The sequence below is a fragment of the Diplotaxodon limnothrissa genome, linkage group LG5 (genome assembly GCF_057381915.1).
Source record: "Diplotaxodon limnothrissa isolate DT_005_m linkage group LG5, D_limnothrissa_male_GT1.1, whole genome shotgun sequence".
Lineage (NCBI taxonomy): Eukaryota > Metazoa > Chordata > Actinopteri > Cichliformes > Cichlidae > Diplotaxodon > Diplotaxodon limnothrissa.
Window position 1 is genome coordinate 953,557 of NC_140600.1, and position 12,396 is coordinate 965,952.

At 36.8% G+C, this 12,396-nt stretch overlaps 1 protein-coding gene across 1 annotated transcript in view; it reads left to right on the forward strand.

The window, feature by feature from the left end:
- LOC146631409 (NACHT, LRR and PYD domains-containing protein 3-like) overlaps positions 1-12,396 on the forward strand; it is a 66,390-nt gene that overhangs the window by 35,936 nt on the left and 18,058 nt on the right. Inside the window, exon 3 of the mRNA XM_085352933.1 lies at positions 10,348-10,426. Coding sequence (XP_085209059.1) covers positions 10,348-10,426 — 79 coding nt within the window. The remainder of the gene's footprint in view (positions 1-10,347; positions 10,427-12,396) is intronic.

Consider the following 12,396-nt stretch of genomic DNA (forward strand, 5'->3'; position numbering starts at 1 on the left):
TTATCATTAAAATATGAATTTTTAGAGATATATGACACGGATGACTTGTTGACTTAGAAGCCACGAATTCCCCAATATGCAAATTTGAATACCTGGAGCCCACATACATGATTGGCTGGCTGGGAAGCTGTGCAGGCCCTGATTTGTGGATTTGAATTCCTCAGCCCTCAGATATGATTGGCTGGCTTAGAAGCCATGAAGTCCCCAATATGCAAATTTGAATGCCTCAGGACACATATATGATTGGCTGGGAAACCGTGCAGGACCTGATTTGAAAATTTGAATGTCTAAGTCCTCACAGAGGATTGGCTGCCTGGGGACCTGGCAGAAATATATAGAAATACTATGATTAAGCATAAATACTACATTTAGTAGAAATACTATGTTTTAGCACAAATCCTATAAAAAGCAGAAATACTATAATTTAGCAGAAATACCATATTAAGCACAAATCATATAAAAAGCAGAAATACTATATTAAGCACAAATTCTATAAAAAGCAGAAATACTATATTAAGCACAAATCCTATTAAAAGCAGAAATACTATATTAAGCACAAATCCTATAAAAAGCAGAAATAGGATGATTAAGCATAAACACTACATTTAGTAGAAATATTATGTTTGAGCAAAAATCCTATAAAAAGCAGAAATACTATATTAGGCACAAATCCCATAAAAAGCAGAAATAGTATGATTAAGCATAAATACTACATTTAGTAGAAATACTATGTTTTAGCACAAATAGTATAAAAAGCAGAAATACTGTAATTTAGCAAAAATACTATATTAGGCACAAATCTTATAAAATAGCAGAAATAGTATGATTTAGCACAATAGTAATCAGTTAAGCAGAAAAATTGGAAAAGCAAAATGGACAGCTGAAAAAATGCTGAACATGCTGAGGGTCCCTCAAATATACTTGTTAAATGAAAAAATCAGCAAAAAAATGCACAGGGAGAGAGAAGTAAGTTTCTAGGTCAGCCTGGGAGCTGCTGAATTTGAATCCACCAATCAGAGAGCCTGTGTACTTTTTCCCGCCAAAACATGTGCCTCTTTTTACACACGCAGCACAGAGAGGCACAGGATTATTGCAGCCTATTTCTCATAGTGAGGACTCCCCTCAAACAAATGACCATAATTTCCAAACCGTAGGGGCTAGAGCGGTCATTCTTACACCGTTTTGTTCAGAAGAGATGGGGGAATCTTCCAGTGTTTACAATTTATCATTAAAATATGAATTATTAAAGATATTTGACTTGTAATGCACCATAACTGAGTAGAGCGAAGCAAAAACTGCCTTGACTTGCCCTCAAACAACGCTTTGTAACTCGAAATCTATTTGGAGTATCGATATCATTCTTTCACCGTAAGAGACAGCAGGCTTTGGTGAACAGTCATGGAAATTTTCAGGTCTCTGTGGAAATCCAAAAAAAAGTTATGACGAGAGAAAAAAGTGGTTCATTTCCAGAGTTTTAAATCTGAAGAAATCTGAGCGAAGGACGAATTTCCTACCCTCAAACAAGTCCAACTCATTTCAGAACGGTAATAGGTGAGAAAGAAATTCTTGAATTGTGAGCGTCAGGGGTGTCTGAAGATATTCGGGGACAAGCCTCATGTCTTAAAGTCGCTTCGTTAAGGAGATATGACGATTCGAATATGCCTCTCATTACAGAAATCCAGCGATGATTTTGAACAAGCTCTCCATTGACTTTATATGGAGAGTTTTGAGACCTTGTGTTGGTCTGAGGAGATTTGCAAAAATTCTATAAATCCCACAACAATGATAGTGACATTTTCTGAAAGCCAGCAAAAATACCTACGTTTTGATGTATAATTTGTGGAAGTTGAGTGAAAATTGAGCAAGTAGCAAGAAGTTGTTCGGACATGAAGTGAAAATTGCAAAACCTTCAGTGACACACTGGAAGCCAAGAGCATAGCAACCATAACAACGCATGTATTTTGTGAAAAATCACAATTTTGCAACTCAAAACTTTAAGAGGCATAAAAGTAAAACAGTAAAAGATTTCAAAAAGCTGAATCATACCTGAATAGCCCAATAATTTATGAACATTTTAAAGTTTGAATGGTTGTTCTAGGTGAAAATATGAGGAAGTAGTTAAGTTTCAAAAACAAGCAAATTTTAGCAGAATTGCAGAAGTTTCCCATTCATTTCAATGGGACAAATTAAAGGAAAAAAGTGGAATATTTTAAAAAGTATAATAGTTAAAAATAGCAAAAATCGTAGCGTAAATTAGCAGAAATAGCAGAATAGTTTAAAATTTGAACGGTGAAAATCGGCTGAAAATTGTGGAAGTAGTTAAGTGCCAAAAAGTGTACGGAAGCAACTAGAATAATAATAATAATAATAATAAAGAATAAAGAGAAACAGGAACTCAAAGCATCCACACAATAATAATAATAATAAAGATTACAACAACAATACTGTGAATGCTTTTCAAGCATTCACACTAATAATAAAGATTAGAAGAACAATACTGTGAATGCTTTTCAAGCATTCACACTAATAAAGATTAGAAGAACAATACTGTGAATGCTTTTCAAGCATTCACACTAACTAGAAAGTGCATTTTCTGAAGAAACTGCAGTGTGAATGCTTGAATCTGAATGTATGCACTGAAATGAATTAATTGGTGAATTTTGAGTTAAAAATATTGAATGAGATTAAAAAAAACCAAAAAAAAAAAAACGAATTTAACCTGAAAACAAAGGTGCTGAACTGCTAAAAGCTGAAGGTTACACAGAAGAAGGAGTTGGAAAAAAACTGAAAATGTTTTAAATGTAAATTAGAAAACCCTAAGAAATGAGAAAAGAACATTTAGAGTCAGAAAACATCTGAATGAATATTAAAAGGTCATATTCTTTGAATCACTGAATGACTCAAATGTGATCCCTCCACTTTGATCCACACAGTTTAAAAAGTTTAAATGCCTGAGCTTTGAAAGATACAGTGTTGGAAAGAGAACAATAATGGCGACAATTTGAGGGTAAAATGATGGCTGTAACACTGTGGACACAGCAGCAGTTGAAAGAGAAGTGCTTAAGATGAATCTTGGCAGAGTGGCAGGCAGAGCTCGTTAAGCAGGCAGGTGTGAGCCTGGTTGCTATAGTGACCGCACCCAATGGCTCCATACACACGTACACAGACATGCACCTCACTTTTGCTGCTTAAAATGAACAGAAAAGTCAGGCCGAAACAAATCGTTCCCAAATGAAAAGTAAAAGTCGTATTGACAAAATTCTTTCACCGTGAGCGACAGCAGCTTCTAGTCTACTGAATTCTCAGTTTTCATGCCTGTGGAGTTTATTATATGGACGTGGTGACAGTGGAAAGACACCATGCTCTTCTGATTTTCAAACGAACCTTCTGAGCCATTTTAACATTAGAGTCTATGGAAGAGTTGGAGGGAGGAGGCTGTGCATTGGTGACATTTATGAAAGAACCATAACACCTAGTACAATAGTAAACACATTGGATGAAAGAGGACAGCCATGGCTACGTTTTGAGGGTAAAATCATACCTGTAGAGCAAACGCTGCGGACACAGCAGCAGTTTTAAAAAAGATTTTAAGATTAATTTTTTTGCTCCTCTCACTCTAGCAGTTGAGCTGCCTCACTCTAGCCCCAACATTCCGTCCCATACACACCCATTATAAACTCTGAAACGGGTGAAAAAACATCATGAAACTTAAACTGGAACTGAAGAAAAAGTATAATAGATATTGAAAAGATAAATACAAGTTGAATAGTTGAATGTCTTGTCTTCGTTTTAAAGTTTGAATGGTGGCTCTATGTGAACGTATGTTGAAGTAGTAAGAGTTTAAAAATGAGTAAGTTGAATGAGAATTTGAAGGGTCTCCCCATTGAAATACATGGGAAATTTTTGTTGAATAAAGTTGAATAAAATTAAAAATATAAATGTTAAAAATGAGAAAAATAGAAGCAATGTTGTCCAAAATAATAGGAATCTAACGATGTTTGAATGGTTTTTCTAAGTTGAACGGTTTTGAAGGAGTAGGCTTTCAAAAAACGTACGGAAAAATAATAAAATATAACTAGAAAGTGCATTTTCTGAAGAAACTGCAGTGTGAATGCTTGAATCTGAATGTATGCACTGAAATGAATTAATTGCTGAATTTTGAGTTAAAAATTTTGAATGAGATAAAAAAAAATCCGAATTTAACGTGAAAACAAAAGTGCTGAACTGCTAAAAGCTGAAGGTTACACAGAAGAAGAAGTTGGAAAAAAGCTGAAAATGTTTTAATTGTAAATTAGAAAAACCTCAGAACTGAGAAAAGAAAATTCAGAGTCAGAAAACATCTGAAAGAACATTAAAAGTTCATATTCTTTGAATCACTGAATGACTAAAATGTGATCCCTCCGCTTGGATCCACACAGTTTAAAAAATGTAAAAGTCTGAGCTTTGAAAGACAATGTTGGAAAGAGAACAACGATGGTGACATTTTGAGGGTAAAATGATGGCTGTAACACTGTGGACACAGCAGCAGTTGAAAGAGAAGTGCTTAAGATGAATCTTGGCAGAGTGAGAGAGAGAGCTCGTTAAGCAGGCAGGTGTGAGCCTGGTTGCTATAGTGACCGCACCCAATGGCTCCATACACACGTACACAGACATGCGCCTCACTTTTGCTGCTTAAAATGAACAGAAACGTCAGCCCTAAACAAATCGCTCCCAGATGAAAAGTATAGGTCGTATTGACAAAATTCTTTCACCGTGAGCGGCAGCAATGTCCAGTCTACCAAATTCTCAGTTTTCATGCCTGTGGAGTTTATTATATGGACGTGGTGACAGTGTAAAGACACCATGCTCTTCTGATTTTCAAACGAACCTTCTGAGCCATTTTAACATTAGAGTCTATGGAAGAGTTGGAGGGAGGAGGCTGTGCATTGGTGACATTTATGAAAGAACCATAACACCTAGTACAATAGTAAACACATTGGATGAAAGAGGACAGCCATGGCTACGTTTTGAGGGTAAAATCATACCTGTAGAGCAAACGCTGCGGACACAGCAGCAGTTTTAAAAAAGATTTTAAGATTAATTTTTTTGCTCCTCTCACTCTAGCAGTTGAGCTGCCTCACTCTAGCCCCAACATTCCGTCCCATACACACCCATTATAAACTCTGAAACGGGTGAAAAAACATCATGAAACTTAAACTGGAACTGAAGAAAAAGTATAATAGATATTGAAAAGATAAATACAAGTTGAATAGTTGAATGTCTTGTCTTCGTTTTAAAGTTTGAATGGTGGCTCTATGTGAACGTATGTTGAAGTAGTAAGAGTTTAAAAATGAGTAAGTTGAATGAGAATTTGAAGGGTCTCCCCATTGAAATACATGGGAAATTTTTGTTGAATAAAGTTGAATAAAATTAAAAATATAAATGTTAAAAATGAGAAAAATACAAGCAATCATGTCCAAAAGAATAGGAATCTAATGGTGTTTGAATGGTTTTTCTAAGTTGAACGGTTTTGAAGGAGTAGGCTTTCAAAAAACGTACGGAATACAGAATAAAATATAATAATAAAGATTAGAAGAACAATACTGTGAATGCTTTTCAAGCATTCACACTAACTAGAAAGTGCATTTTCTGAAGAAACTGCAGTGTGAATGCTTGAATCTGAATGTATGCACTGAAATGAATTAATTGCTGAATTTAAGTTAAAAATATTGAATGAGATAAAAAAAAACAAAAAAAAAAAACGAATTTAACCTGAAAACAAAGGTGCTGAACTGCTAAAAGCTGAAGGTTACACAGAAGAAGGAGTTGGAAAAAAACTGAAAATGTTTTAAATGTAAATTAGAAAACCCTAAGAAATGACAAAAGAACATTTAGAGTCAGAAAACATCTGAATGAATATTAAAAGGTCATATTCTTTGAATCACTGAATGACTCAAATGTGATCCCTCCACTTTGATCCACACAGTTTAAAAAGTTTAAATGCCTGAGCTTTGAAAGATACGGTGTTGGAAAGAGAACAATAATGGCGACAATTTGAGGGTAAAATGATGGCTATAACACTGTGGACACAGCAGCAGTTGAAAGAGAAGTGTTTAAGATGAATCTTGGTACAGTGGCAGGCAGAGCTCGTTAAGCAGGCAGGTGTGAGCCTGGTTGCTATAGTGACCGCACCCAATGGCTCCATACACACGTACACAGACATGCGCCTCACTTTTGTTGCTTAAAATGAACAGAAAAGTCAGGCCGAAACAAATCGTTCCCAAATGAAAAGTAAAAGTCGTATTGACAAAATTCTTTCACCGTGAGTGACAGCAATGTCTAGTCTACTGAATTCTCAGTTTTCATGCCTGTGGAGTTTATTATATGGACGTGGTGACAGTGGAAAGACACCATGCTCTTCTGATTTTCAAACGAACCTTCTGAGCCATTTTAACATTAGAGTCTATGGAAGAGTTGGAGGGAGGAGGCTGCGCATTGGTGACATTTATGAAAGAACCATAACACCTAGTACAATAGTAAACACATTGGATGAAAGAGGACAGCGATGGCTACGTTTTGAGGGTAAAATCATACCTGTAGAGCAAACGCTGTGGACACAGCAGCAGTTTTAAAAAAGATTTTAAGATTAATTTTTTTGCTCCTCTCACTCTAGCAGTTGAGCTGTCTCACTCTAGCCCCAACATTCCGTCCCATACACACCCATTATAAACTCTGAAACGGCTGAAAAAACATCATGAAACTTAAACTGGAACTGAAGAAAAAGTATAATAGATATTGAAAAGATAAATACAAGTTGAATAGTTGAATGTCTTGTCTTCGTTTTAAAGTTTGAATGGTGGCTCTATGTCAATGTATGTGGAAGTAGTAAGAGTTTAAAAATGAGTAAGTTGAATGAGAATTTGAAGGGTCTCCCCATTGAAATACATGGGAAATTTTTGTTGAATAAAGTTGAATAAAATTAAAAATATAAATGTTAAAAATGAGAAAAATAGAAGCAGTCATGTCCAAAATAATAGGAATCTAACGATGTTTGAACGGTTTTTCTAAGTTGAACGGTTTTGAAGGAGTAGGCTTTCAAAAAACGTACGGAAGAATAAAATAGAACTAGAAAGTGCATTTTCTGAAGAAACTGCAGTGTGAATGCTTGAATCTGAATGTATGCACTGAAATGAATTAATTGCTGAATTTTGAGTTAAAAATATTGAATGAAATAAAAAAAAAAAAAAAAACGAACTTAACCTGAAAACAAAGGTGCTGAACTGCTAAAAGCTGAAGGTTACACAGAAGAAGACGTTGGAAAAAAGCTGAAAATGTTTTAAATGTAAATTAGAAAACCTTAAGAAATGAGAAAAGAACATTTAGAGTCAGAAAACATCTGAATGAATATTAAAAGGTCATATTCTTTGAATCACTGAATGACTAAAATGTGATCCCTCCACTTTGATCCTCACAGTTTAAAAAACTTTAAACGTGTGAGCTTTGAAAGACACAGTGTTGTAAAGAGAACAACGACTGCGACATTTTGAGGGTAAAATGATGGCTGTAACACTGTGGACACAGCAGCAGTTGAAAGAGAAGTGTTTAAGATGAATCTTGGCACAGTGGCAGGCAGAGCTCGTTAAGCAGGCAGGTGTGAGCCTGGTTGCTATAGTAACGGCACCCAATGGCTCCATACACACGTACACAGACATGCACCTCACTTTTGCTGCTTAAAATGAACAGAAAAGTCAGGCCGAAACAAATCGCTCCCAAATGAAAAGTATAGGTCGTATTGACGAAATTCTTTCACCGTGAGCGGCAGCAATGTCCAGTCTACCTAATTCTCAGTTTTCATGCCTGTGGAGTTTATTATATGGACGTGGTGATAGTGTAAAGACACCATGCTCTTCTGATTTTCAAATGAACCTTCTGAGCCATTTTAACATTAGAGTCTATGGAAGAGTTGGAGGGAGGAGGCTGTGCATTGGTGACATTTATGAAAGAACCATAACACCTAGTACAATAGTAAACACATTGGATGAAAGAGGACAGCGATGGCTACGTTTTGAGGGTAAAATCATACCTGTAGAGCAAACGCTGTGGACACAGCAGCAGTTTTAAAAAAGATTTTAAGATTAATTTTTTTGCTCCTCTCACTCTAGCAGTTGAGCTGCCTCACTCTAGCCCCAACATTCCGTCCCATACACACCCATTATAAACTCTGAAACGGGTGAAAAAACATCATGAAACTTAAACTGGAACTGAAGAAAAAGTATAATAGATATTGAAAAGATAAATACAAGTTGAATAGTTGAATGTCTTGTCTTCGTTTTAAAGTTTGAATGGTGGCTCTATGTCAATGTATGTGGAAGTAGTAAGAGTTTAAAAATGAGTAAGTTGAATGAGGATTTGAAGGGTCTCCCCATTGAAATACATTATAAATTTTTGTTGAATAAAGTTGAATAAAATTAAAAATATAAATGTTAAAAATATGAAAAATAGAAGCAGTGTTGTCCAAAAGAATAGGAATCTAACGGTGTTTGAATGGTTTTTCTAAGTTGAACGGTTTTGAAGTAGTAGGATTACAAAAAACGTACGGAATAGATAATAATAATAAAATAGAATAATAATAATAAAGATTAGAAGAACAATACTGTGAATGCTTTTCAAGCATTCACACTAATAATAAAGATTAGAAGAACAATACTGTGAATGCTTTTCAAGCATTCACACTAATAATAAAGATTAGAAGAACAATACTGTGAATGCTTTTCAAGCATTCACACTAATAATAATAATAAAGATTAGAATAACAATACTGTGAATGCTTTTCAAGCATTCACACTAATAATAAAGATTAGAATAACAATACTGTGAATGCTTTTCAAGCATTCACACTAATAAGAAAGATTAGAAGAACAATACTGTGAATGCTTGAAAAGCATTCACACTAATAAAGATTAGAAGAACAATACTGTGAATGCTTTTCAAGCATTCACACTAATAAAGATTAGAAGAACAATACTGTGAATGCTTTTCAAGCATTCACACTAATAATATATAATCTATATTACTGCTGTTAATGAAAATGTTTAATCAGACTCATCACAGGGTTACTGTGGATTCATTTGGATTAATCACCATTAAACATCATTTTTAATGTAAACGAATCAAAGTTCATTTCATGAGCAAACAGACTCGAGAGAAAAGGGCAAATTTACACACTTAACATGTTTATTGAACATGTAAACATTGATTAACCTCCTGAATGAGCCGACCCCCCCAGGGACAGTCCTGCATGCTAATGTTGGGCTCTGCTCTGTACCTGCAGGATTCTGTCAGCCACAAACTCCTCAGCTGATCCTGAATCTGAGCCCATCTGTCAAACAATCATTTTCTTCACAGGTCTGTGGAGGTGGCACTGATCCTGCAGCAGTCTAACACTCTCTGTCACTCTTCTTCAAGTCTTTGACACGAGGAACCAAAACTATGTCATTAACAACACTAACAGGTCTGCAGTTTGTCCACTTGGCAGTTGTGTCATCAGTGCTTTGCATTGTTGTGATATTTTAAGCTGGAAGTGCTTCGGTGAAAAGAAAATTCCTTCTGTCACGATGTGCAGAATCCTTCATGTTGGTCGGCTGGTCCGTCTTGTTATTTTTTTAATGCTCAAACTTTCCATCGGGAGGTCAGTGTGTGTTTGTCATCTTCCATATTGAGCTGATTGGTTCAGCTGCCGTCACTAACAGATGTGCTGCACATCTGCACGTGTGCAAAGGTAACTCTACTCGGACAAACTGCCCGAAGTGCGTTGATAGAAACATTTCAGGGATTTTGAGTCGTTCTGCTCTCCAGATGTGTCGTGTTAAAGGTTTTTATCATGTTAATCATGATAACAGATGAACCCCTAACCCTACATGTTAATTTTGACAGCACTGGTAAATCCTTTTTAATGTTCTTCTGTCAGATCATTGATTAGACTCGACTCCAAATACGAGACTCAGAAAACTCAAATGAAAACTCAAATCAAAGCAATGAGAAAAGGACTTCTTATGTTAGAATGAAAACATATGGAAGAGGTCAGGTTTCAAACACTCGATGAATCTACTGCACAGTTACATTCAGGGACCTTTGGCCTCCTGAGAGCATTAGTTGATGGTTCATCACAGTTTTCTCAAAGTTTCCTCTGAGCTTCTGCAGCATCATCACTTCCATCACTGATGAAAGAAAGTTCATAGAAAACAGAAAATATATCTTCACAATCTGAGAGTTTAAAACTTGACAGACTTGATTCAGATGAAGTTATTTGAGCAGAAACTCCTGGATCGTTATCCTGTGTTGATCTAATCCTTCATGGTTCCTCCACAGAGTGGAGCAGCAGAGCTCAGAGGTTCCCAGTGGTCAGTCTGCCCAGCAGCATCAAACACAGCTGGACTCCATATTTATGGTCTGTACATGTACAACAACTACTTTATTATTAATATTAATAATAATGCATTTATTTATAGGTCCCTTTCAGAACACCAAGGACTCTGTGGACTAAATGACCAAAAGAAACAAACTTTGAAATCAGACGGTGCAAATGTGATCACAGGGAAACGTTTTAAACATCGAGGCTTTAAACAGAAACCAAAGTGAAACAGTTTGTAGTCGAGATCAGTGGGAATGAAGCTGAATAACTGTTTCTTCAATAACTTTGAGCTCTTAAAAAAACAAAAACTAGCTGAAAGTCTGGCTGCTCTTATGAAAAGTACAGAGAAATTATGGGTCGCTCAACACTTGTGCACAATATAAGAGTTTAAATAAATCTAAAGAATAACTCAAAATCCTACAATCATACTGAGAAAATCATCTACAGCTAACTATCCAAGTGGATTTGTTTAAGACAGCTCCATCTGCTGGTGGCCCTCTGCAGGTGCATGAAAGGGGCGTGTTTATAGTGAAAGTAGTAGAGAACGTAAACCCCACGGGAAGGAGGAGGACTCTCAGCAGCTTCCAGCTCATATTCAGACATTTGACTTCTCACTGAAAGCAGCAAGTTTGAGTGTCTGTACCTTAGTTAGAAGAGATAACATGTCAGTAGTAATTAGAGTTGATTGAGCAATGCTGTCCTTGTAATGTAGTTTATGATTTTTATGGACAAGTCCAGTTTTTCTGTAGAGCCTCTCAAGTTGGTGACAGCAGCAGTGGAAGTTCACGTGTAAACCAGAGCAGCAAATCAGGTCCAAATGTGTTGTTCACAGTGAGTGGGATCATCATTGGCTGCTATGTTAACCTCCTGCAGCAGGATGTCTTTGGTCAGAGAATGGATAGATCACTAAGTCATTGTTGAGTTTAGGGAGACAGTAGACAGTTGGAGGAGGTTCAGCCAGTTGACACACAGTAGATAAAATAACTGAAGGCAGGAGCAGACACCTGTATGACTTTCCACCTCTCACATAGATTATTTCCCTGGGCAGCGCCACAGGGCTGGTAGATGTAAACAAAGCTGGAGGAGAGGATTTATTCATCTGAGAAAAGTCACAGAGTTGTGTCTTGATGCTCAATCATCCAGGTACGTAAATCCCAAAAAGCTTGATTCTGTTCATCTGGATGTTTTCAGTGGGAGAAACGTTTCATCATCATCAGGTGACTTCTTCAGTCTCAGCTGACTGCAGGTTTCAATCTCATAAACAGGACATTTGTATGACTGAAACCAGCCCACTGAAGGAACAATGGGCTGGGAGGTCAGTTCATTGATCATTGGTACGCATATTGTCAGGACCATTGATCAATGGTTGTTGATCAATGGTCATGAGTCCAGTTCACAGAGAGCTGGGGAATGGCTGCAATCACAGCATGTAAGATGGTGACAGTTGTACCCTTAGGCCCCTCCTCCATTCAGAGATGGTCTTTCCTTTTCACATAAATGGCCTCCTTGACTCCGCCCTCAAACCAGCGTTCACATTTACTCAGGACCTTCTTGATGTGAAGTTCTTCTGCTTCGCTGGCTGCTGTGTCTGTGGGGATGGTGTTTGTTCTGTGTTGTAGCGTCCTGATGACGCCCAGTTTGTGCCCCAGTGGATGATGAGAGTCAAACCTTAAATACTGATCTGTATGCGTAAACAGAGTGAACCTTTAAGACCAGTTGTCTGTACGATCAACTCAGTCACCTGAAACATCTCCAAGTTTCTGGCTTTGATCATCAACCTGTTGGTAGTTCAGCTCTGAACACCAGTGAAATGTTTCTCCCACTGAAATCGCTGCATTCATATGAACAGCATCAACGTTTTGGGATCATGGAGTTGTGGACAAAGTCTCAGTTAATCAGATAAAGTCAAACCTATAATTGGTAAAGAGTTCGTGGATGATATGCCCCTTGATCGTAAAGAAGTGGATGTTGTGTGGACTAAAGTTCAGAGTGGTGGGTCATTCATA